This window comes from Pungitius pungitius, chromosome 3 (assembly GCF_949316345.1).
Source record: "Pungitius pungitius chromosome 3, fPunPun2.1, whole genome shotgun sequence".
Lineage (NCBI taxonomy): Eukaryota > Metazoa > Chordata > Actinopteri > Perciformes > Gasterosteidae > Pungitius > Pungitius pungitius.
This window is the reverse complement of record NC_084902.1, coordinates 23,509,703-23,537,064: the sequence shown is the minus strand read 5'-3', so window position 1 is coordinate 23,537,064 and position 27,362 is coordinate 23,509,703. Positions and strand designations below refer to the sequence as shown.

The 27,362-nt window shown below is 47.2% G+C and overlaps 1 protein-coding gene across 3 annotated transcripts in view; it reads left to right on the top strand.

Annotated features, from left to right (window-relative positions):
• Nucleotides 1–20,743, top strand: part of LOC119216371 (fidgetin-like) — a 30,433-nt gene extending 9,690 nt beyond the window's left edge. For all 3 annotated transcript variants that reach the window (XM_037469127.2, XM_037469134.2, XM_037469143.2), the window contains exon 3: nt 14,327–20,743. In XM_037469127.2, the coding sequence (XP_037325024.1) occupies nt 14,327–16,599 (2,273 nt within the window). In that variant the 3' untranslated portion in view covers nt 16,600–20,743. The remainder of the gene's footprint in view (nt 1–14,326) is intronic.
• Nucleotides 20,744–27,362: the final 6,619 nt, after the last annotated feature.

Sequence of the window (27,362 nt, the reverse complement as noted above, 5' to 3'; positions counted from 1 at the left end):
TGTGTGTGTGTGTGTGTGTGTGTAAAGAGGGGTTTTCGGCCAATGAACCCTTGCTGTGCTCTGTCCTCCAGTACTGTGTCTATACTGAGTAAGTGATCCCTTGGGATGCAGTACACACATCAGCATCCCAGCCTCTCTCTATCCCACCGTGTGTCTCTCCCCCTATTTTTCTCTCCCTGTATGTCTTTGTTTCTCTCTCAGTGTATCTCTTGCCCAATCTGTCTCTCTTTCTTCTCATACCCCCCTCCCCTCCTTCTCTTTTCTGTCTTCCTTCCATTTACAGACAGAGGCAGCAAACAAGTACAATAATACGAGGGGGCTGAATCAGAAAAAATGCATGATTAGAAAAATGCAGATTTCTCCCCGGGCGGCAAGAAGTTTTTTGTCACTTCCTCCCTTGCACGGCTCCACCGAATAAAGCGGTTCCGCCGTCCTCTCATCTGGTTTCCTTATATGGACGCGACTAATGACTTTGATTGTGCAACGCAGCGATTCAATTCCATCCACTTTGCCGCCGCGCCATGCATCCTGTGCTGCTTCGCGTGCCACAGTGTGGTAATTGAGCCGGCGCGTCTTGACGGATGAGAGTTGCCGGCGGCATCGCGTCTCATTTCCTGCACGCCTGATAAGATAAGAGGCCCCCAAAGCTTCATGGTGACCAACCTGACGAGCGCCGGCGCTGTGGCCGCAATCCCGGGATGGAGAGGGGTATGGGGGATCAACATGTGACGGAAAAAACCCAGAATAAGATTTAAGTTTGCGGTGTTCCACTGGACATCATCGGCGTCACCAATCGCTCACTGCGTTGCAGTTTCAGGTGCACACGAAGCGCCGGAGCGTTGCGCTGTTGCTAGGATACGCTGAAACCCTCGTGACCATGTCTGGTCAGCTGTTGATAGCCGACACGTTTTTTCGACAAGGGTTTGAGTCCCTGGCAGCAGAGTGGAATCGTTCGCCAAATGAAATCCGTTGTGCAAGTACCGTAGGGTCAGCTGTATGTGCTCAACATGGCTTTGAGTATTAGAATGAAAAAGAGTGATAACAAAAAGGTTTTCGGGGAAACGACCGCATGCTGAAAGAAACATGAAAATATGGCCTAAATCCCAGGCTGTAGTGTCTACTTCTAGACTCATCTCCCTCCTGGGACCTCAGCAGCGGAATGACATTCCCCTTCCCAAAAGGACAGCGGAGTCACTCCTTATCTTATGTCACGGCTCATCTCTTGGATAAATACTGCACCCCCTTTTTTCTCCCTGCTGAATCAAACCCTTTCCCCCTTACACCTCTCTACCTGATCAGATTCCTGTCTTCTTCCCCATAGGATGTTAATCTGCTGCTCTCTCTCTCTCTTTCTCTCTCTCTCTCTCTCTCGCTCGCTCGCTCCATTTTAATTCGCCCGTGCAGCATTTTTACAATCAAGTTTTAATCCTGAATAAACGTGACGTGGATATGAGACGCATGCGTCTCATCACAGAGTCCTGTTCCGGTTTCATCAATTTCATCCATTGAAGACACGGCATTGTGTTTCTTGTCCGGATGACAAACAGGTGGAGATGCTGCGTCGCACCTCGGGGTCCGGAGCCGTGCCACACAATAATAAAGTTGTAATTATTTATTTAGTAAGAGTGAAAACCGGGGTGGGGGGGTTCCAACTGTGGTGGAGAAATATTGCACTGGAAATATGTGAAAGGACATTGAGTTGCCGACGCACATCCGCGGCGTTATCGAGGTCCCCATCGAGGTGCGGGGAACCAGCAGAGACGTATTAAATACCTATTTTCTTTTGTCTGTGACTTTGAGGAGGGATGCTCTCCTAGAAGGACGAGATAGCTGCTGCCGATAACATATAATACAAAACTACTGCCATGGTGAAGAATGTTTCACGCAGGGGTCATCAAAGTAAAAGCCCGTTTGGGGGGGGGGAGATATTTTGCGTAAGCATTTGGTATTGACAGCTACTGAACACTCCCTGGCCTCTTCGGTCAACGGGTACCAGGTACACCAACTTCATCGCTTACCGGGACGTCCAGATCCTTAGCAAACATTTGACGTATGAATGTACAGAAATGTTCGGGCCAGTGGCAAAAAGCAAATAATGGCAGTTTGGTGAAATGACGTCTAAAATGCTGCTTATTAAACCTGAAATGACAGACGATTACTGGATTAGTGAATAGAGCAAATGTTTTATCACTATTTGAGTAAAAACACAGGCACAGCTCTTGGCCGTCCTCGTGCGACTACTAGCTGGTTTGGTTTAAATGAATAATTGTTTTGGTTTTGGACAATACATAAGGATGGACATTTTCCTTTTATTGACAAAACAATCAATCTGAACTATTCTCAGGATATCTAGGTCATATTATAAATAACCCCAGTCACAACCCTGATTTGCTTACTCTGATGAAAATATAATGTGAGATCGAATAGAATATTAACATATGACAAATGTTGTGGCAGCTAATAAATAAAATAGTGACTCCATAGATGGCTGTTGTTGCATAAAACAAAAATACACATTTTAAAGAAATGTAATTGTACCTCTGTGTTCAAATTAAGAGAATTAGCACAAACCTAAGCCAACGTTGTTGTGAAAAGTCCACAGCCACCATTTTCCATCTCTGTGGCCAAATCCAAAATGCCTCCTCAAATGACTCCCAAAATAATTGATCCGTGGTCTCAACACGAATAGCATTGCTCGCTTGTTTTGTTTTAGCTAGCTAGCTTTAGTAACGTTGCTGACAGCATCGGTGGGGCAGTCATTATCACACAAAGATCTTTATTTACTTAATATATACATTACTTATTATTACTTACTTTTCTTCTTTTTATTACCCTCCACGTAGCGCTGATGGAATCTGCCAGCGCTGCTCGTCAGTCAGCCCGCGAGATGGTCCGAGCGTGGCACCCAGCCGGCGCCGCCGCCTGTGAGCGCGATTACACCTATTGATCGATCCGCAGTGACACGACGCTGGCGGGCGTCACCTGTGGAAGGTGCGCTAGGTGGCGTGCGGGTGACAGGGGGTGGAGGTGGGGGGTTGGGGGAGAGGAGGGGGCGGGGAGGGGAGGGTAAAGAAACAAAGGCCGTGTGTTGCTGTGCTTGGTCCATATGCCGCTGCGTGCATAGTGTGCGCCCCTATCCCTCGTGCGTGAGACGTGTGTGTGCGAGTCAAAGCCCGGACCCCGGTGCGGTAACGTGAGATCAGACGTGGGCTGTTAGCCGAAGCCTTACATCTGCTGTCAGCCACTCGCTCTAACTCTGTTAAGGACCTTATTGATTGCTCATTATTACCCCGTTCCCTGAAAGATGAGCGTCCCCTATGATCACATTAAATCTCTCCTCTGTCCAATCCTCCTGAGATGCCTTCTGCTCATCGGTGCCCATCACATTTCTCCTCCAGAGATCTGATATCAAGCAGCCTGACGCTTTTTATATTGCCTCTGGTTCTCTTTTTGCGTCTTGTTTGATTTGCTCCAAATAACTGTCTTCGTTTTCTTTGTTGTTTCCCCCCAATCGCCCCCCCCTCCCTCTTCTTTTATTATTAGTTTTTTTTTTAACAGATGCAGTTTAGCTAATTGATGTCTTTCGTCTGTGTAATGGAAATCAGGAAACGCCGACGAGCAACATTTGAAATTATGATTTGTTTTCCTTTTATTAGCGCACAGAGGACGCTTGAGGTTCTCGTGTAGACTTTGTGATCCGTGTTTATTGACTTGATAGCAAACAAGCGGAGCTGACAGGGGAGTCACAATATGTACTTTACTTGTCACAGCGAGGCCTATTTTAGCTCTGTTCGTCTTCAAGGCGAGAGGCCTGCTATCAAACTAGCGTGTCAAACTCGCGTTCCCATTTAAAACCTACAAATTTGCCTTTGGATTTGCAAACTCCCCCCCCTTTTTTCCCACTCAGCCTTCTTTTTTTAAGTTGCGTGCCCTTTCCTGGTCCTCGCGTTGTCATTTTCGCTGACGATAAGCAGTTGTTGAAGGTGTCACGCGTCCACCGGGCCCGAGTAAAAGTTTGAGACGGCTGAAATCCAGCCCTCAGCGAGAGGCCATCTCATCGGCAACCCACCCCCCCCCACAACATGAATAATGCAGAGCTATCGACTGTGTCACTCGGGCAAGGGGAGACGCGGCGGCAGCCGGCTTGATATTCAGCTGCCGCAGCTGACTCACTTTGGGACAAACTGCTGGTTGGGCCGCTCATGGATCTGTCCGTGTGGGGGTGGGGGGGGGGGGGGTGCGCGTCTGGAGGAAGGCCTGAGTGTCCCCCGGAGCTGGGGGAGCGGCGGCTGGGCCGCGTGTGTTCATCAATCTGAATACAGGCCAATATTTGTATCGTGAACCAAAGCCAATCCAGAGCAAAGCAGCACAGGGTTTACACTCAGGGTTGTCTATATTTATATACGTGTTGTTGTGTATCCCTACACGCGTCCTTCAGCATGCAGCAATCACTAGTGAAACCCCCCCCCCCCTCGCCCAGACACAACCAGTTCAGTCTCAATGCCACCGATCGATGGCCGTATTGATCTGCTGTTTGACTGTTTAGACAACCTGTGCGAATTGCAGCATAATGCGAGCCACACTGGATTTAAAGACACGGGCACCTGAGCGCCGGCTCTCGTCTCAACACCCACAGCTGGGGATGCGTTGGGGGTCTTTGAGGCGTACCGAGGACTCGGTGTGGGTGCCGGAGCTCCGGGGAGTCCGACTGTGTGACAGTAGGCCGCACGTCCTCTAAGAAGTTATTCTGTAGTTTACTAGCTGTGTGATTTTTACCAAACCCTAAACTTTCACCAATCCATTCCTTTGTCGTTTCTAAGTCTTCATTTGTCCTTTTTCTAGTTTTTTTTGGGGGACGCGATGAGGGGAACACATGAGTTGGCAGATGTTATCAGGAGCCGTATGAAATTCGCAGGATTTGACACTTCCGAACATGCGGCACGAAGGATCCTGCGAGCACCCAGGCTGGGGGTAGAGGTTATCCCAGCCGGGGCCCCTTCAGTAATCCACACTGCCACCGCAGGGCGCACACGCCGACACCTGCGCAAACACACACACACACACACACACACACACATCTTTGCGCTTGCGCCACTCGTGGCGAGCGCTAATCTCCACCAACTCTAATCTCGCCTGCATGCCAAGGGGTTCGCACAGGGTTTCGCAACGGACTCGAAACTCTCCGCGGCTGTAAAACCTTCCTTTTGTTCATGAGCCACTTTTTGATTTAACATCTTTATTAACGGGAAGTTGTCGTCTCGTTAAAATTGACCGTTTTCACAGCGCAGTCGGAATTTGGCACAGAGTTGGCCTGCCGCTGTTTTAAGTAGCATCTATGGAGCCGTGGTCCAGTGTACTGTCTGACTCCCCACCCACACACACACACACACACACACACATAAATAAACACACACAGCCTCAGCCCGGTGCAGACAGACCTAAATGCATCCACAGATGGTGACACTCCGGCAGTCACTCCTGGGCTGTGTCTACGTGCCAGACGTAACACAAACACACACACACACGCTGACATATCCACACACACAAACACACATACACACCAGCCTGGCGGCACCAAACGCGGCGATGCATCATTGAGCATCGGCTGTTTTTTTCCCCCTCTAACTGCTGAGGGGAAATCAGTGTGGTGTTAAGTAACCATTCATGTGGAGCCCAGACCACACACAAACAAACATCACACCCACACTTCTTTAAATACATTTTCCCTCGGCACAATAGTATAGTTTGATTGAATAATACACAAGCTTCTCTCACACGACTTTTATCCGGACGCTTCTTTTTTTTCTCCACAAGTGGGATCATTGATATGTTAATACACTTGCAGCATCACTCTTTAATTCCCCCGACACATCTCTCTCTCTCTCTTTTTTGGTTGTTGCGCTTTTCAAACTCTTACTTGCGTCGTGGTATATTCATTTGTTGATGCATTGTTAATGTTTCCACTCTGGACCAAAGTGGCTGTGTAGGTAATCGCCCACTCTGGGCGCCGCGCCGCCGCCGCTTGTTTGTGATGTGGATCTTTTCCCCGAGGATCGTATTTGAATAATGAGGGAGGTTGGAGCGCTTCTCTTGTGCCGAGTGTCTCGGCGGCGCCGCGGCAAATGACCTCTGAATAGTTGTTGTGGATTAGCCATCAAAGTCTTCTCGCGAAGTGGCCAATAGATAGGTACTTCCAGGAATGAGTCACTTGAAAATGATCATTGCCACCGTTGCCGTATAAGATAATGGATAACCATTACACTCCATTTTCCCCGCAGCTCGTCACCCACACAACGCCTGCTCTTGAAATATGATGCATCCACTGTGCTTAGTGAGCACTTAATGTCCAAAAGCGCCGCGTTTGTTGAGATTTACAACTGGGGGGGGGGAGTTAGGAGAAAGAGTGCGTTGTCGGCGTGTAATGTTGTTCGCTCAATAATTATCTCATTTTATTTACGAAGACAGACAGCTCTGGACGAGGTTAGAGGCTTCCTCTCTATTATCTCCACCTGCCACCTCTCTGCTGCAGCCCCCCCCCCCCCCCACTAAATGACGCCCTTCACGTCGAGGACTTTCCAAAGTTTCCACCGAGGAGGAAAGGGGGGGTGGGCAGGGCGAGGGCCTCCGCAACGCGGCTCGCAGGGGGGGGAATTGGGGGGGGGGGGGGGGCACAAATACCCAGCGAAGTTTAACACCAGCAGCAGCGCTGCGATCAATGTGGTTTCTGAAAGGATTAGGCCTCCTCCCGCGAATCTATTTTAATTACCGAGCACACAGGTAAACAAAGTGGTGGTGGTCCGCAGCTATAGATCTGGGGCGGCGGAGGGGTATCGATGGCGCAAGGCCCACGTTAACCCCCGGGCCGCGGGGGGAGGGGAGGGGCAGATCCGCGGGCGCCCTGAGAGTCTGTCACCTGACAGAGGACGCGACGACTTCCTCCATTTGTGAGTTTGTTGAGTTTTGGTTGCTGGGTTAAGCTGCAATGGAAAGATGCTTCAGGGATTTTAATTGGATTACATGATTTATTACACGTTAATGTCACAATATGAAACGTGTAGTCGGTTACAGAATGGTTTTATAGATTGTGAGTAATTGGAAAAACGCCGGTTCGCCGGTGCTTTAGCAGATCAGTAATAGACTTATTTAATGATTTATCATCTCAATAAAGCCATTTCTAAGAATGTATTAACTTTTGATACAGAGTGGTCCATTTACTTTATCATTGTTGATCCATTATTTAATAATAATTATAAAAAATGTAAAAAGGACATAATAGATGTTAATGAGGGTTTCTGGACGTTGCAAAGACTTAAGTAATTCAAGCTCTCTAAAATATACTAATTTAATGGTTACTAATGAATGGGGAAAAGTCATTCACTTTTTCATGGCTTTAGTAAATAAATATTCAGATAAAAGCAAACCTTATTTAGGATTTTAGTTTTTAGTTTTACGTTTTAATTATTAAAATCAAAATCATTCAAATCAAGTTAACATTTGTAAATAATTACATCATGTTGTATAGGCAGTGGCTAATGGCTTTATGAGGTTGGTCAATTGTTTGTTGATGTTTATTGATCATTAACATAAATGAATACATGATTCATTAACTTGAAGTCATTATTAACAATTTAACTTATAAACCCTTGAGGAATAATTACTCATTAAGGTTTTACAAGCAGTTACTAATGGATTCATGAAGTCGATAAAGTTAAAATGTTCATAGATTAGCATTAATAGTTATTATTTTAATAAAAACACCAGTAAAAATGTATATAAACTATTGATCAACAATCAAATAATTGGGGTTTAAAGTGTTATTTAATGCTTTATGAATGAAGAAGTATTACCTTAATGAAGCCACAAGAGACTTTTTATATTTATGAATTAGTCGGGGTTTAACAATTGTCACTAACTTGCTTCTATAAGCTTTAATAAGTAATTAAATGTCGTGTGAAATAAATGCAAGTTAATTAAGCCAAAAGTAACTATTTAGATACCTTAAATTAAATGTGCATTATAGAGGGATTGTACAATGGATTTATTAAACATAAAGTGCTTGTTAATGCTTTATAGATCACGTAAGAATTCAATTCAATACAGTTTTATTGTGTAGCCCAAAATTGCGCCAGAGGGCCGCTCGTTATTTATTCATCGATTCACTCGACAAACACAATAACAGCTGGTTGTGTGAGTTGTTGCTACTGGCTTTATTACGTTATTGTTAAGCACACAGTTGTCACACAGATCAGTAATGAGCCATTAGTAAAGAGCACCAACCCACTTGCCTGTCATTAATCCTCCAGTGTAACTTCAATCCCAAATATGATCCATATCGATCCCATATCCTTACAGATGTTTACTTCCCCTGATAATAATAATAATCTGTTTGCCCGTGTGTGTGTGTGTGTGTGTGTGTGTGTGTGTGCGGGGCCCGTCTCCGAGGAAGGAGCCCCGCGTGTAGCCGGGCGATTAGGCACGCTGGGCTAGTCACAGGAAATGGAGTAGCTGACGGACAGGCCGAGTGCATTATAGATGAATGCCACGCGTTAGCCGGCCCCCGAGGCCTCCCCTCTCCCCCCCCCCCCCCCCCCCCCCGGCCCCCGGCCGAATATCTCTCAATTTCCTCCCCGAATGACAAAAGAAGCCACGCACAATTTCCTTGATCCGGAGCATTTGTTTAACTGCGCCCTACCCGTTTAACCCGCCCATTCAATAGTCCGTCTGGTAAAAGGAAATTTAGACAGTGTCAATTTATCCAGCTCCTGAGGAAGATCCGATAGCGGCTAGCGGGGGCGCCGGTGATGCGCCTCTGGAATTTAGTGCCAGATTTATGGCAAGTTAAGCCTGATTTCTCTCGCAAGCTAAATTTAGAGTCGTCATTAAACCGCGCCCTAATATTTTGTAGCACTTTGCATAGCCGCCTCTCAAAGCTCGGGTTTCTCTTTGGCTCCCAATTCGTCTCCTTGGAGACGCGTCTGACTTTGATGGTCGTAAAACTTATCGCGAGGTCAAAGATCGCAGATTACAATGAATATTTGATTTTGATTTTCACTTTGATTTTTTTTTTTTTTTAAGATGCTGTCATTTGTCAAATGTCCTTATATCGCAGCTCTGAGCTGTCATCTTTACGGCGACCCCTCCCCCAACCCCCCCTCCTCCCTCTTACTGTCTTTGAGTTAGTGACAGCTCATCTCTCCCCGGTCACTGCTTTCCGTCTAGACTTTGAACTCGCTCTGTTTACTCCCTTATCTGTTGTTGTTGTTGTTGTTGTTGTCGCCGCCGCCGCCGCCGTGGCCCTCTGACTGACTCGAGTCGCGGTAATGGTGAGCTCGCAGCTGGGCTCGAATCGCCGCCTTCAAAGACGCCGACCCGGATTCCCGCTCTGGCTGCCTGGTCGCCTCACGCAGGGACGGGAGGGAGGGAGGGAGGGAGGGAGGGAGGGAGGGATTTAGTTCACACGTTTTCTCTCTTTTTCATGTTCCAATTCCAAACAAATAACTTGTAATTAGATCTTTTCCAAAGTTTTCGTCACCGCTCCGCGCGCAACAGTGGCTTCGGAAGAAGACGTGTGCGTGTGTTTGAGACACCGGCTTATGACTAATTTCCTAATGAATTGCCTTTTGGAGGACCTGATCACATTATTTGACTCTCTACTGCAGGTTGTGTGCCAATACAGCGTAGCCCGTGGCTTAGTCACAGTGAGCTGGACTCATTAACAAGGTGGTCAGGAGGCTCCCCCCCCAATTCCCCCCCCACACACACACACACACAAGGCATAAAACAGTAGCTACAAGCAGGCTTCTTCTTTTTTTGCGCAGCGATTTAGAGGTTAAAAGATGCCCTACGGTGCATTTGATAAGGAGGTCCCTGGTGGTGTGTGAGTACAGGGTCTCTTTTGATGAAGTTATCACCCGTCATTCAGCTTCCTCCTCCTCCATTTTTTTATTTTAAATATATAAAAATGTGACCCGATTCCTTTAAAAAAGAAAATCTTCTGTATCTGTTTGTATTAGAAAGACAAAAAGGGGATACGTGTTTCTACGGCCTCTCTCAGGTTGTGTTTGTGTATGTGTGTGTGTGTGTGTGTGTGTGTGTCGGCATCTCTTCTTCCTCCAGCACACACGCTTAATTATGACGTTCCCGAAATGGGCAGTTTGCTCTGACACCCCGCTTGCAGAATCACACAGCAGACAGACTTAAAAGAGCTCATTAGCTCTCTCTAAAGAGCTGTTTACTCCACACACACACACACACACACACACACAGACACAGACACACACACACACACACACACACACACAAGGTAATAGGCAGCTCTGTTGATGCAGATGGACGCAGAGTGTAATGAGAATGATTAGGCTCCTCTATGCGGACGCTAGAGAAGGGGAAGAAGAAGAAGATGTGAGGGAGGACGAAGAGGAAAAGACAAAAAAAAGCGCTTGAGGCTTTCAGAAGGTGGTGAAAATTTCTGTTGGATGCTGTCTCAGCTCTCTCTCTCTCTCTCTCTCTCTCTCTCTCTCTCTCTCTCTCTCTTTTGCTCCCTTTATTCCTGTGCGCAAACAACACATTTGCCTCTTTTTTTGGGTTGTTTTTTGTAACCCTCACACTTAAGTTTGTCCATCCAAATGCGTTAAAAGAAAAAAACCCTGGAAATAATTATAATAATTCTCCTTTGCTCTGATATATTGGGCTCCTCTGAATTCTTTTCACAACCTCCTCCTCTCGCCAAAGAAAGAGCCTTGGAAGTTTTTGGAAATAAATAGAAGGCGTTCAGAGTCCTTGTTATAAGAAAACACAACGAAGGATATTTGTGTTTATTTTGATCCACGTTTTTTCTTTTTCTTTTTTTTTTTCATTTTCGTGTCAGTGAATTTCAAGGACTTCAGGCTACCTTTAAACGCTTCTTTCATGCCGCCCACCCCGGTGCCGCCACATTATGTGACTTTGCTTTGCTCGATGCCCTTGGTTTACATCACATTGAATTAGAGGATACACACGGATTCCAAAGTCAATCCTCCCTCCATTCCCTTTCATATGTTTCGGAGCAGGAGCGGCGGGTTCAAAGCGCCCGGTTCAAAGTGTCCCGCCTCATTTGAATAACGTAGAGTAATCGCTATTACCTTATTTAAATAGTGCAAGTTATCATTTGGCCTTCATTTGCATTGCCGGGGTAATCACTGCGTCTCCGCATTAACCTCATTATAGACGAGATGAAAGCCCTGATGGAGCCTGACACACTCTTTTATATATGTTATCTTTATTAATGGCGGAATTAGAAAGATTCATGTTTCTTCAAATGGAGGACACGTCGCAGTTTGATGGAGCGTCAAGCTATGTGGGGAGAGGAGTGCGTGCGAAGAGCTTGTTATTATTATTTTTGTTCTCCTGCTCCCCCCCTCCTTCTTGTCTACATCCTCCCTTCACATCTCCTTTCCCCTTTCCCGTTCGCCTCCCTGCGCTGAAAAGTTCAACCGGAGCCTGGCAGTTAAAATGAAGCAGAAACAGCGATTCACTGTGACACTGCGAACAAAAATCTCGCCGCCCCCCCCAAAAAAAATATGTTCTCTGCATTGACAAGACCTCTTTCGGATGGAGATTGAATGGCAAATGAGTTGTTGCACTCAGCAGTAACGCTACGATACATTTTCCGATATTTAGCAGTTATACCTATTAACTATATAAAATATGTACATTTTGTGTGTACAGTGTACTTGAATATTCCCAAAAACATGGGACAAGATTTTGGCCTTTGTTCTCTAAACTGACAATTTTGTGTGAATGAAAAAATAGAAATATATAATTTTGCTGACAATGTTGCAATGAATTGCCATTTATTGCATGTTGAGCCCCGTATCAAGACACGCACCATTGCACTTACCCTTTGTCACAAAGAGAGTATTGATGTGCAATGGCAGGTCCAGAAAGTCCAAAAACAAGCCAGGCAGAATCTGCAACATAAAGCCGGGGCACAGTAACTACACAGCACGGAGTAAAGGCCAAGGTGAAAGACCTGACGACATTGTCAGGATACCAGGATCGCTAATGGCGGTCAATAGAACTCGATCACTGAATGGCAGACTACTTGCCGCAGCATTAAATGACTCGCAAAGGTGGATATTTCTGCAGAATCATGAGGGACACGGATTGACCCCAGCGGCACTCCCGAGACAAAAAAAGACGCGGCGGTAGAGGAGGCTTGTCCCGGGCCTCTGAGACGTTTTATCTATTAATGAGCTAACATTGAATTTACGGAGCGTGTGCTGCCAAACGAGCGTTTTTGCTCCTGGACAAGGATCAAACGCGAAGCTTTAGCATACCACCCACCCTCCCCCCTGCAACTTTGAAAGCCCTCAAACATTGTGTGGTTTGCTCTGTTGCCGTGAAAGATGAGCTCCATGGTGATGTTTTGTTTAGTATTAGGGAGGATAAACAACATTTATTAGATTGCCCTATTGAATTAAAAACTAACTTTGTATTTAAAAAAAAGAAGCATAACACCACACTGGTGCGTACAGACCAGGGATTTGACCCTGATTCACAATATTAAAGTAGCCTCCCAGCTAATACAATGCTATCTTCCGCTTAGCCTTTTGTGAGTAGCGCCCCCCCGCGCTCAATACACTGGGGAAGTGAGGTAGGGGCGAGGGGGGTTGACGGGCTCGCCACCGCCTTCTAGACTCCCCTCGGCTAAAACGTTGTAAATTAACACAATTAGCAGATCGCCATTGTGCTAATTAGCCTGTAGCGTCTACTGAGAGGTGGCTGGAGAGAAGCATCAGAGAGGGAATGGGAGTCTGGGGGATTCCCCCCCCCCATTCCCTCCAGTGTTGTTACCAAACGAAAAGCGCGAGCAAGAGAGTGGTGAGCGTGTATGTGTCTGCTTTTCTGTGTAGCATAAGTGGATGGGAGGACGGGAAACGCTCGCCGCTCTATCAATGGATTTCATTGTGCACTCCCGCTCCGCTCGCCTGGTGCACGTGTGCACCCAAACCAGTTCCGACGCGGGGGATTCGACCCCCAGCCGCGGGTCCCTTCGTGCATCCCGCAGACAGTCAATAAGTCAGAGGAAGCAGCCTAAATGACACCGACGTTATCCTTTATTTGTGTGCACTAAGTCAAATCAAACGGCAGTGGGGTTGTGGGGGGGGGGGGTTCAGCGTGCCACGCGGCGGCTGTGATTCAAGCCCCGTCCGGCCTTTGATGCCGCCACGGCTTTGATAGCGAGACAACGATGGAGTCGCCGCGCCGCTGTCAGTGTTTGCAGATGGCATTGGCTGGGATTAAAGGAAACAGTGGCTCTCCAGCCTCCCTAGGCAATAAAAGGGGAGAGCCAGGTGAGTGTGTGTCTGAGATGAGATGGAGCGAGGAGGGGAGGAGGGGAGGAGGGGAGGAGGGGAGGGGGCGAAGCAAGCACACAGGGAGTAAATAAGAGGAGGGGCGGACGCAAAGAAAAGGGGAATGAAAAAAGGGAGGCATAGAGAAGTAAAGAAGGGTCTAGAATGGAAGCAAAGAGAGGTACAAGGGGAGGGCAGGTAGGCATGAAGAAGAGAGGCAGACGCAAAGCAAAGACTGCGCTCGAGAGAGAGAGAGAGAGAGAGAGAGAGAGAGAGAGGGAGGTCAAGGTGGAACCGTGCAGACAGGAACTAAGCTTGAGACACAATGTGTTGTAATTCATTGCTCGCTGCAGCTCCTGCGCGCGCCTGTGTTTGTCCGTCTGGGTTAGTGGACGTGAGGCTGTGTGTGTGTGTGCGTGTGTGTGTGTGTGTGCGAGCGTGCACGCCTGAGTGCAGGCCAAGGGCTTTTTTTTTCTGCAAACGCCTGTGTGTCTGAGGACAGGTGTGTGTGTGTGAGTGATGAAAGCATCATGAGCAAAGGAGGGGTGGATGTTTGTGTGTGTGTGTGTGTGTGTGCATGTTGCTTTGTGGTGCATTTTCAAACCCATCTCCAGCCACCTCAGATGAGCCGAGGATTATAGAGTGACCCTCGATGCCTCCTTCTTATTGGTCTGGCCAGGGTGCATTACGGCCGTCGTAACCAGCCATCCCACAATCCCTCTGTGCTGCACTATACCTGCCAACACCCGCCCTGTCCATCTTAGGATCTGTAGAAAATGAACAACTTATGTTTGGTTTGGGACAAAAATACGCATTAGAGAAAAAAATTAAAAGGAAAGAAAAAATAGCACCACACAAAACTAGCCTCCAGATGACTATCACCTTTTTAATTGAGCACGCTCTACCCCAGTCCATTTGAAGGTGTTGTCATTATTAATTATTGCTAAAATTACTTCAACATGTCGATGTGTTTGTCTCCGTGTTCCTCTTAGGCTTAAAAATGCAGTGGACCCCCGAGCACAGCCAGTGGGCCGAACAGCACTTCGACATTTCCTCCACCACGCGCTCGCCGGCCCACAAGGCTGAGGCCTACAGGGCGGTGCCCGGCCACCTGCAGCGCTCGGCCGCCTACCAGTACGCCTGGGCAAACGACGACATCTCCGCCCTCACTGCCTCCAACCTGCTCAAGAAGTATGCCGAGAAGTACTCCGGCATTTTGGAGATGCCGGGCTCATACTCTGAGACCTCTGGGGTGATGAACGGACGCAAAGGTGAGTCGGAGCCCTGGCAGGACGGCGTCTACCCCATGAGCTGCATCCCCGAGGGAGTCTCTATCCGGAAGGGAGGCGTGGCGGCGGCCTCAGAGGTGGTGTCCGGCATGTGCAGCTCCCCGGGCCTGGCCTCCAGCACCCTGAGCGAACCCAGCTACTCCAGCAGCAGTTGCGGGAGCCACACCGCCACCGCCCTCCACACCTCCTCCATGACCTCCCAGGAATACGCCCCCCCTTACGGTGGCTCCTACCTGCACGGCAGTTACGGCTCCCAGTCCGCTCCAGCCCCAGCGCTCCCCTCCCCGCTGCACAGCTCCGGGCTCTTGCAGCCCCCCCCTCCGCCACCCTCCCACCCCACTCTGGTCCCAGCTTACAACGGAGGCTCTCCCAACGTGTCTAGTTATAATTACCCCCCGGCGGGCTACTCGGCCCAGAGCTCAGTCGGGCCAGGCTACAGCCCTGGGGGGGCACCCCCTCCATCCTCGTACCTCCCCTCAGGCATCGCCGCACCTACACCCCTCCCTCCCTCCTCCGCTTTACCTGGATACCCATACCAAAGCCACAACCTGACCCCAATTGCCCCAACGCCTCTCAACAGCAACTCCTCCAACACACTTAAGAGGAAGGCTTTCTACATGGCCGGCCAAGGGGACCTAGACTCTGCTTACGGCAACTTCGGCTACGGCCAGGCCCGGAGCGCTGCCGAGAGCCCCATGTACAGGATAGCTGACAGCAGCAGCGCTAACGGCGGCTCCAGCAGCGCTGGGGGTGGGGGATTCGACCGGAGTGCTGAAAAGTCTTCTTTACCTTTTAACCCACAAAAGCAGTCCACAATGTCCTCAGAGCAGCAGCAGAGGAAGTACAGCAGCCAGGCAGCGGGCGGTCCGTTGACACCACCGGCATACGTCACCTCCACCCTGGGGGGGTCCCGCTCGACAGACTCCCTCGCTAGCTTTACCTCCCCCTCTCTCAGTGAGCAAGGCGCCGATGACCACCGTCTCCACCTCTCCCACTCGGCGCCGGGGCCCACCTCCTCCTCTTCCACTTCCTCTTCCCGGCCCGCTGAGGAGCAGCTAAAAAGCAGTGACCCCCACCTTCTGGACATGGTCACCTCTGAAATTGTTCAGCAAGGGCCCCCGGTGGATTGGAGTGACATTGCCGGACTTGAACTGGCCAAGGCAAGCCTAAAGGAGGAAGTCCTGTGGCCCATCCTACGCCCGGACATGTTCAGCAGTTTGGGACCCGCCCCGCGCTGCGTGTTGCTGTTTGGGCCACAGGGCAGCGGTAGGACGTTGCTGGGTCGCTGCCTGGCCAGCCAGCTGGGGGCCCCATTCCTCCAGCTCAACGGGTCCACGCTGGCCACCAAGTGGCTGGCGGAGGGGGAGAAGATCCTCCGTGCATCTTTCCTAGTGGCGCGCTGCCGGCAGCCCTCAGTGCTGTTCATCAGCGAGGTGGACATGCTGCTGTCGGCACACCTCAGCGAGGAGAGCCCTGTCAACCGACTGAAGGCGGAGCTCCTCGCCCAGCTGGACTCGCTGCTCATGGGCTCAGGCGACGACGGAGGCAGCCAGGTGTTGGTAGTGTGCTCCACGAGCAGACCACAGGACATGGACGAGGGGCTGCGCCGGTACTTTGCCCGAAGGGTCCTGGTGCCCCTGCCGGACGGCGGGGCCCGGCACCAGATCGTGGGTCAGCTCCTGGCTCAGTCTCAGCACAAGTACTGCCTGAGCGAGGAGGAGCTGGCGCTGCTGGTCCAGCGCACCGAGGGTTTCTCCGGCCTAGACGTGGCCAGACTCTGCCAGGAGGCCCTCGTGGGATTGTTACACGTCTCGGCACAGGGCATGGACATGTCGGGTATGATGCCCCGGGGACAGGTCCGGCCCCTCACCTACCAGGACTTTGAGAGTGTCTTTTGTAAATTCCAAGCCAGTATATCACAGAAAGAGATCGACACGTACATTGAGTGGAACAAAATGTTCGGCTGCAGCCAGTGAAGAGATGGATTCCGCCCTTGAGAAGAAAAGAGGCTTCCACAATTCCTCCCCTCAGGGCAGAAGCACTGTGCTGGAGGGAACGGTACAAAGAAAGGCCAACACGAGCCCAGCTGAGTTCTCACAAGCAGGGTTTTTAGACACGCCGGGAGACCTGGTTTGACAAGACTACTGGCAGGTTCGCGGTTAATGAATAAGAGTTTTAATTTGAATGCTCGACACCCCAGACAGCCGGGCGTTGTTTACACATTGCAAAGCAAGATGGCTCCATAGGAGACGCCCCAGTGTCTGTGTATATAGATATCGTTATGTTCTTGAGATTTTAGTTGGCTATCCAAGTGCCTGAAGTGGTGCTTTCTGTTTTTTTTCTTTTTTTCCGTTTATTTGCCTCACGATCTACATTCACGGCATGAGCTGACGACTATTAAGAGCTTTAAAACTTCCGAGAAAACGGAGATCATCAGTCACCATTGTCGACTTCTTTATTGTCCAGCTCGGAGCAGCGGTCTTTCGGTGCGTCAGTAGTCTGGGCAGCCGACCCGCACTCATCTCTTCTGATCTGCGAAACAAACGTGACAAACAAAACTCAGGAAAGCGTTTGTGAATTGTACATGACCTCAAGACATCTGGACAAAAAAAGCAGTGAGATGGGAGGGGAAAATCCGGGTGTGGTCTGGCTTATTTTCTGTTTGATAAACAGTGCTAGCTGTACCTCGACTGGCTAGGATAAACAGCAAAGAGGTGTAAATGAATGTACTACTTATTTATTTTCCTGACAGCAGGTGCCTAAGTTGCCTGTTTTTTACTTGACCAACATAGAAGCTTTTTTCCATTGCTTTTAAAAAACGTTTTCACATTTTAGTGGGTTTCTAAGAGACAACGCAGGTGTCGGGGTGTTGGAAGTTATGTATTTATTGACACTACCATAATCAGCATTGTTTATATAAGCGATCTAGGCTGCATGGAGGCTCCATTGGTTTGTCAGCTAACTTCTGGAAAAATAAGTAGCTCATGTGTCATGTTATTAAGGGAGAGTAGACTTATTCTCTGGCATGGATGAACTTGATGCTTGAAACTCCTCCATTAAAAGCTAAAGGAACAGTTTGACATTTGGGAAAATTCAGCAAAATTTGCTTATCTTACCGAGAGTTGGATGGGAAGATCCAGCGGTTAGCTTACGGTTGGCATAAAAACAAGCTTGCCTGGCTCGGTGAGAGCGTAACAAAGTCAGCTTTATATTTTTACTTGATTAATCTGTTCAAAAACTCAATGATTTGACTCGCTGCTGAGCTTACGGGCTACAGCCGAGTATCACCAGACCGACCATGAGAGTGATTCTAAGCTAACAGGCTGTAGCCGAGTATCACCAGACCGACCATGAGAGTGATGCTAACAGGCTGTAGCCGAGTATCACCAGACCGACCATGAGAGTGATGGTAAGCTAACAGGCTGTAGCCGAGTATCACCAGACCGACCATGAGAGTGATGCTAAGCTAACAGGCTGTAGCCGAGTATCACCAGACCAACCATGAGAGTGATGCTAAGCTAATAGGCTGTAGCCGTGCATCACCAGACCGACCATGAGAGTGATGCTAAGCTAACAGGCTGTAGCCGTGTATCACCAGACCGACCATGAGAGTGATGCTAAGCTAACAGGCTGTAGCCGTGTATCACCAGACCGACCATGAGAGTGATGCTAAGCTAACAGGCTGTAGCCGAGTATCACCAGACCGACCATGAGAGTGATGCTAAGCTAATAGGCTGTAGCCGAGTATCACCAGACCGACCATGAGAGTGATGCTAAGCTAACAGGCTGTAACCTCGTATCACAAGACCGACCATGAGAGAGATGGTCAACATTCTCATCTGACTCTCAGCAAGAAAGCAAATCTGGATTTTTCATTAAAAATATCAAACTACTCTTTTAGATCACAGTGATATCAATTTACTGTATCCCTTTGTGCCAATTAAATGTAGACTTAATGTCATTCCACAGATTTCCTCGCTGGGAATCAATAACAGTGTATCTTATCATTTATGTAGTTTACTAGATCAGCCATAAAATTTCTATTGGGAATCGGTAAGCAGCCCATCTGTTGCGTTCCGGCAAAATCAGCCGGAATTTTTTTTTAAAGCAAGGATTAAGGGGAGCTCATTCCAGATATTCTCCCATTATTTTTGGTTGAATTTGATATGAGTCACAAATTTGGACTTTTGCTTTTGTTCTGCTACATTTGAACTGGATTATCTGTCAAATGTGAGGCCACTCCTGTAATTTAAATTAGACAGGGTGACGTACGGCACATATTTTATATGCTCTTTACTAGTGTGGAAAGGAGACACAAAATGACTGTGTTTGCTCGGGGCTGGAGGTAATTTCATAATAGTAATTCTGATTGATTGACACCTCTTTAATGCAAATAGTAGTATTACTTTCCAACCAGCTGGTGTACACAGTCAGCAAAACTTTAAAGGCATATTTTATATCATGTTAAGTGGATCGGATAATTCTAACAAAACGTCAGGCCCAGACTTTCTAATCCAATTCAAACAGCATTTCTTTCCTCTTGTCATCTGTAACTGTGTTGCTCAGTTTAAATTGTTCATTATATTTACACGGATAAATGCATTTAGACGCATACTTCAGTTGGCTGAAAGGCTTTGTAACATTAGTGTGGAATTGTGGCACTACTCTTTAAAAGTTCTTTGGCTCTGAAGGTTATCTGTCGCCCATTGTGTGTCGCGTTGGAATGTATTTTCTGTCCTTTCTTCGCTGCCCTTTGACTCTGTTGATTGTGACACAGCAGAGCTTAAGCTGCTTTAATGTCCATGCACTGAAGCATTTATTTTGCGTGTGATATTGTTTTTTTTCCCTCGATGTACATTTGCTTTTGTCCCTCTGGTATTCATACTGAAGGTGATGATCAGCTTTCACACTTTTCATGTACGTCCTCCTTTTTGTTTTTAATACATGAGTTCTAAAGTGGGAGCCACACACTGTATGTTCAGGCCCCGTTCTGGTCGAGGCACCGTCAATGCAGCACCTGACGCGGGATGGTGGTGGGGGGTGGTTTCTGCTGAGCATCAGCAAAATTGACGGCAAAGGCAAGACAGCCAGGCAGCGCAGCGGCAGCACGAGAAGGGAGGGGGCCGAGGGTGTGGAATGGTCCGTCAGAAAAAAACAACCCTCAAAACAATCTGGACCAGTTCTCTTTCTGTCAGCAAATCCTCCGGAGGAAGAGTAATCGCAGAGCAGAAAAAGCTCCTTGTGCACTTCAGAGCACACAACAGCAGCACAGGCTCCATGGCAGAGGAGCAGAAGCACTGGGAACCACGCAGTCACTCCTCACGCCTTCCGCATTCCTCCTTTTTGTGTCTTGACCTTGTGTATGTCTTCCTTTCTTTTTTTTCTTTTCTTTTTTTTTCTCTTTAAATTGAGTTATTTTTAAAGCATTTCTACCTCATGGCTACAAAACACACGTGGTATTTGATTTATCCAAATGTCAGACATTTGGGGGGGGGAAAAAAAATGCATCAAAAAAAAAAAATGAAAGAAAAAAAAAATGAATCGGAGAGAATAACACAATGACGTTTTTGCGCGGTCTACCTCAGATGAACGTACTTAAAACATTTAGCTGATGGTGCAACCGCAGGCTACGACATAGCCATGTGTATGTGTGTGAGTGTGTCTGTGTGTGTGTGTCAGACGGGGGCTATAGGCTTGACACAGACAAACCCACACAACACACTTGCCTGACGTCCAAAAAACATTCTCACAAGCGATTTGTGAGAAGGGTACAGTTGGGGGTCGATTTGAAAGGCGACCTGGAAATGTATAATCCAATACATTTGCTTTAATCTTTTGTGAACTACTGTGGTTGTGCGCGTGTGAATGTGTATATATGTGGGCACACCCTTCTGTTTTTTATTTAGTGTGTTGAATTTTATAAATTGTTAGTATATATAACACACTTGCACAACTTAAAAACCAGAGTGTAACGTGTTTTCTGTTGTACATACCTATACATACAATACAAATGCACCACTTGTTTATATGTGTGAATATGTTGCCATACTTGCAGTCAATGTATTTTCATGTAATCTTAGGTACAAGCAGCAACGAACGATTCATTAAAGACATTTTCTTGGGAGATTACATCTTGTTTGTCTACTTCTTTTTCTTTACGTCACGTTACGGCTCTGAGAATAAAAACAAAGCAACGAGAAGACAAACAAAAGATTAATTACTGAATTTATTTATCAGTAGAATAGGAAAATATATGTATTGTCCTGCCAAAAAATGGCGCAGCTGAAAAATCGTCTTAATGAGCCTTGAGTTAGTCACCCTTGTGTGCAATTATAAAATCATCCGTGTTGCGCAGGAAGCCGACGCTGTCGCTTCTCTCATTAAAATGTAACAATTCATTTCTCTGGCTGTGGCGAGAGTGGCACCACCAAAACATTAAAGCATTAATTATCTTCCTCCATCACAAAGAATTTGGATTATGCAAGCGCTCTTAATGAAAATGATGTGCATTAGCCTACTGCTTTCCAAGGTATCATTATATGGCTGGCAGTGAGGTGTGGGAAGTCGCTGTATGGGCCTCTATAATTATCCGTGGAAACTGAAAACGCTGGGCGAGAGGTCAGGGTCAGCAAGCGCTCCTGTTTTCTTTATTTTCCCACTTTACAACATGCTATAGCTGTGATCATAAATTATCTGTGACACAAGCTCTTCTTTTTTTCAGTCCATCACATGTACAGCGAAACAGAGATCTGATCATCCCGCTCTTCTTTTCTCTAGCTGCTGAATGCTGCTCTGTAGAGCTGCAGTTGGCCTCAGGCTATGGCAAATATCATCCACTATTTTCTTTATTTCCAATCAGAGTTTGGAGTTTTATTGGTATTTTAAAAGGTTGCGAAAATATAAAAGGACTGACTGTTGCGTCAAGGTCCCCCCCCCCACCACGCGGGGTCATCCACCTCCAACGCCGCCGCATCCTCCTCGCTCGGGCCCTCACACCACAACCTTCCGCCTTACACCTCCTCGCGCGACAATTAAAATATGCTAAGTGATCGTTTTTTTTCTCCCCTTAAGTAGTCTTAAATGTGCCATCCGTTCAAATATGAGAGGAAATTGCCCGCAGCTCCCAAAAAAGAGAGGAGAGGAGAAGAAGAAGTGGGAGAACAGAGGTGGATGAACGAAGAGAGGTGGGGGCTTGGGGGGTAAAGCCGGAATAAATTATGCAAATAACACAAAGGACTTTACCACTTAAAAGCCTAATTTTCCTATAATCAGCACACTGTCGCCTTATATTGCCCCCCCCCCTCTCTTATTAAAAGTGACTGTTCTTTCGCCAATCGTCAGATGGCTCTATCTGTCACCGGCCTGTGAGATGACTGCAGACCGCCAGACTAAATGCTAAAGCATTTTGCCGGAGCTCTTAGATGATGGTTACATTCCCACACAAGTAATTATGCGTTGGAGAGTCCAGAAATACGGTTTAATTATACAGTAATCGCCCGTGATGGAGACAAGGAAGTGGTGGGTACCGGCAGACTGCAATCCATCAATGACAAACCTCTGGCCACTTTTAATTCCTCCTCATTTGCATCCTAACCTCCACACCAAGTTGCGCGAGCGCCGTTAAATGTTAATAGGAGCTGTCTCGCCACTCAAAACGAACGCTTAAGTCATTTTTTTGTCCCCCCCCCCCCCCTCACATCTCCCCCTCCTCCCTCCTCTTCCATCTCTCTTTATCTAGCTACCACTACAACCTACTCCATTTCTTTTATTCCTTTTCCAAAGCCAGCATCTTGGTGCCGCTCTCTCTCTCTCTCTCTCTCTCACTTTGCTGTCATCCGTCCTCCCAATCTCTCCCTCCCTCCCTTCCTCGCGGGCCTCGCCGTGGAGGAGGCGCCGAGCGGTCACTGATGCACTAATTGGGAGCAACACTTACAGTTTTATCTCCCCCCACCGCTAATGGCGGTTCTGCGCCGAAGCAGCTCACCTTAGGAGGGAGGAGGAGGAGGAGGAGGGGGGGGGGCAATGTGGCGATGAGAAATTCCTCCATGCAGACCGCCGCGCAGTCTCGCTGTGAGATTGGGCCCCGGAGCCATCATGGTTAATCCCCATCCCCCAGGACCTCAGACTCAATTCCCAGCTTCATTAATTGAAAACGGTGGCCGTTTTTTTTCCCTTCTTTTTTCATGTTTGGCATGAGTGAATAAAACAAGGAGCCATTTAAAAAAAGAAGAAATTTAAAAAAAATTCTGGTTTTGTTCCGTAAGAAGCTGAAGTATCATTACTTCTCAGCGCTGAATAAAAAAATAAAAAAAAGTGCTATCATCTTTGTCTTGATTGTCTCAAAGAAATAAACACACAGCGGCGCCTTGCCGACGCCTCGACTGTTTTTCACTGGATCATTTGAAGTCTTATCAGCTTTCATGAAAATAAAGCTTTTGCCTAATAAAGCGTTCCGCGGGCTTTGGGAGAAAAGCGCGTAAACACCTTTTTCTCCCGGCGACGACGTCATTAGCGCATCTTGTTCAATGCTTTAAACATAATTGGAATCAACATCTATTGTTCGTGTTCTTGACCTTTCCAATCGTTTTCCGGCAGATAGTGAGGCAAACGTTGTATTACTGCTGAGAGGGAATCTTTACTGGGAGAACACATGCTAAGTGCCGCTGCTTCTTTTTTTTTTTATCGGGGGCATGTTGCTTCCCTTTGAATGCAACTCCAGAACCCATATACCTTTCTTATTTAAACCTCTTCCGAACCAAGCCAGAATTGCCCACCCATGATAAAAAAAAGATTATATCTCAGCAACCAGGTCTATTTGAATAATCTGCGTGTCATGATAAGAGGTTTTGTCCAAATCTGTAATTATCAGTATATATCAGGATTCTGGATTTTGATAAAGTGAAGAAAACTTTGCATTTTGTCATGTACCAACCTATTTATTTCACTTGTATATATATCTAATATTGTTCAATACATCTCATACATATAGGTGTAGTTCCACGTTTCTTTGTTCCATTGACGAATCTCCAACAGAGGGCGCGTATAGGTATACAGTATATACAGATCGGAGAAAGGTGTGGAAGGCATTGTCCACGCCCCCGGGCACGTGGCGTCTCCTGGTGTATTCTGTGTAACGTTCCACTTTAGCACTTGTTTCTTTAAGCCCCCCCCTCCACAAATCAGTAGCCATGAGTCACGAATACGGGAAAACATTTCACGCTAGAACCGCAAAGTCGATTCAATAACCACGTTGTTAATGGAGCTGAGAAAGAAGGCGCCCCTTTACCCCGTGGGTGTTGTGATCAGAACCTTTCGGGTTCAGCTCTGTCGGCTCTGGTCTCGCTGCAGGGCCGCTAGCCGCCGGTAGCTTTCTCTATGTTTAGAGCCATTTGGAGGTAAGGGTCATGGAAGGGCCTCGATATTGACTATACAGTAATATATGTAATGTGCTACAATAAGACATTTATAAAAGCGCATACTGTATCATCATGAAGGTGCTACATTGAGAGAGAGGGCATTTCATGCTCAGGTTTTTTACTCATTCGAAAGAATTGTTTTTTCTCCCTCTGCATTACAATATTTATACCTTCTTGAGTATCAAACTCAAGCAGCCCGCTGTTGGTTTTATTAGATATTATTGATTTCTATTAGTGATTCATAACGTGTAAGTGGAATTTTAATGTTGTAGCTGGTTGAGGTGGGGCTAGTTTAACTACTTTATATACCGTTGTATATGTTTAAATCAATAACTGATTATATTTTACGTCAAAGCTGAATCTGAAAAGCGATTTAACGTACTATTAAGTGTAAGATCCTTCCCAAATGTGGTGTAGTAGAACTATGAAATGGAAATGCTAAAGGGAGGTGTAGTACCTGAGGACATGTACTTTGTACCAGCTCAACTCAACTGAAGATGAAGATGTCGTGGAAACGGAAAATGAATCTCTCCCATGCAATGGTGGTCTTGATTATGCAAATATATTATTATGTTAATGGTGTCCCATCTTTAATAATGCACGATGTTGGCATATTGATAATGTGTTGCATTCATTGTCATGCAAATGATATGTTGGAGGCTTATTAATTGACACTTATCAGAGTTTCAAAATCACACTGGGAACGATCTCCGCGTCGGTGGGAAATAATAATTAATAGTGTGACCGAGTACGGTGCTCATTCATTTCTTTTTTTTATCTAAAGGGTGTCACTCACTATTCCAGATCAGAGATGTTCTTTAGGTTACACCAGCTGGCTGCTATCAATCCACCTCTTCTCTGGAGAGGCTCCCGCGCGGCCGTCATCGCCATTCAAAAGGCGCCAAAAAAAAGAGAAAATAATCGTGTCCATTTGATCGCGCGCCCCCCCTTTTTTTCGTTGACGGAGGGGAGGGCCAGACATGAGTCATCCTCGCCACCGATGCCCCCCCCCCCCCCCAAAAAAAAACTTAAAACAAGCCCATTCGTCACAGGAGGGTACCTTCAGAAAACGCTCTTGTTTTTTTTTTTTGTTCTTCTTCTTTTCCCCAACCGCGTTGTCAGATCGGCAGCCGCTCGCCGAGTGTTCACAGGCACTCGGGGACGGGCTGTCGTGTTAGTGGTGAGTGGCAGACCGACCGACTGACAGCTTGCCGAGGTTGTCTCTGAGGGATTCCTGCTGAGGAGGTGTCGCTGAGTGAACTATCGAGGACTGTGATGTGCATTAAGCCGTGCACGAGACCTCTACAAAGACAAGTTTCTCTCTTTTTTTTTTATTATGAGAGATTCATTATCTGTCTACCTTCTTTCAGATCATCAATCATCAAAGCCTATCATCTCTCCAGACAGTGATGGAGGGGTTGAAATAACTCCAATCCTGCTTCTATGATTGATTTTATTACAGCGCATACTGTACCATCATCTGATCCCTTCTTGTTCCTTACTACGGAGAAAAATCCCCCACTGCTGAACTCCCTCCTCCCCCACCACAGTGTGCTGGAGGTGTACTTTCCCTCTGTGATTTTATCTCGTCTATAATGCCACAACGCATTTAACTGCCGATGGAGACATCCAATTAGTAGCCAGTCAGGCTGTTAGCTTAGTTAAGAACACACACTTTCACCCGCACACACGCATGTCGCAGATGTACAAACACACACATGCGGCAAGGAGGAGATGTATCCAAAAAGAAACGCACCCAACCACTTGCTGTTTCCACATGAGTACACTTGGTGGTGATGGGGGGATGGGAGGCCTGAAACGTGAGGGGAGACCTGCGATCGTGGTGTAGGAGGCAGCATCACCAGCAGCAGCAGCAGCAGCAGCAGCGGCAATCTCACCCAATCATGTGCGCCGGGAATGACTTCATTAGGGAGGCCCTGTAGAAGTCCGGTGGCATGGAATTGCGTTTGCGCCGGGGATTGGAGGGTGGAATGGAGCGCCGGGGAGGAACGGGAATGAGTCCTGCACACCCCCCCCCCCCCTTTTACCCGGCGTGTGATGGAGAGATCCAAATCAACAGCTGTCAGTCAGGTGGACCCCAGGGCAAAGGCCTTCGGCAGAGAGGGGAGGGGGGTTGCGCTTAGGGTGGGATGGAAAGGGGAGATCTGGTGTAGGTCTGATGGTGGTGGGGGAGGGGGCGGGAACAGGACCTGACTGATGGGGTGAGTGTCAGCACAGGGCTCCTCCACAGGTCCATCACATCCTGCCCTGGATCCCACAGGTTGGTGATTTTTTTTCTCAAACTGCGTCATGAGACATGAATATCAAAAATCATCCCTCATATTCCGATTTGCTAACTTTAGAATGTTATTTCAATAACAAATATGTATTTCGGCATAAAAAGGCTCCAGAGGCCTCTAAAGCCAGTTAAGAGTAAATCCACAACAAAAAATTCCAATTATGATTTTTATCTTTGTGTTCAAGACAAACATTGTGTGATAATGATGACAAATGATAACGTGTCGACCTGGGTGGCGACATTAAAACTTTAGCCGAGCCGCTTGGAAAGTTTCTTTATCGTATACAGTTCCTGTCGGCCGTCTTTGTGTATTGATTTTTAATCACGGTGCAGATGTGTTGAAGAGAGCGTTCATTGCCATGCATATTCCCAGGAACCCCTCTTTTCAAGTTTTTGTATTTTCAAGGATAACCTTTATACCTCATTACTGCTTAAAAGCTGGCCCTTATATAAATTAGATATGTAGTAGTACTAGTGGCCACTAGTATGTACTAGTATTCTAGTATATAGTATATTATTCTCCAAATCTCCACAACATTATTCTTCCCCTCCTAATTGTACAGCTAATTGTCTTCCGTTTCAAGGGAGTTGGGGGGGTGCTGAGCAGGAGGAAAAGGTGTGTTAGAACTGCTTGCGAAGGTCACTTCAGATGGAGAACTTTGTCCAAATGTGATGACATCAGTTGTCTGTAAACTGTTATTGGCCCTCGCTGAGTGTCGGCCACGTCCGAACCTCTGAAAATTACAAAAGAAAAAAAAAGACACACTGCCCCCGCTCTGCCAGAAATGATTGCCTCCGAGGTTTTCTTTCTTTCCCCTTCTCCCATCTCCCCTTGTTCACCCATGCCTTTACTGAGCCTCCCCTCCTTCACGGCCGACAACAACATAACTCCTATATATACAGTATATATATCCACAACCCCTACTGTCTTTGCCCCACATGCTAGTACTGTAGAAGGCAGAATGCCAGATGTGTGAGAGGTTCTGGGAAAGGTATAGGGCAGAAGCTTGGAACTGGATTTAAT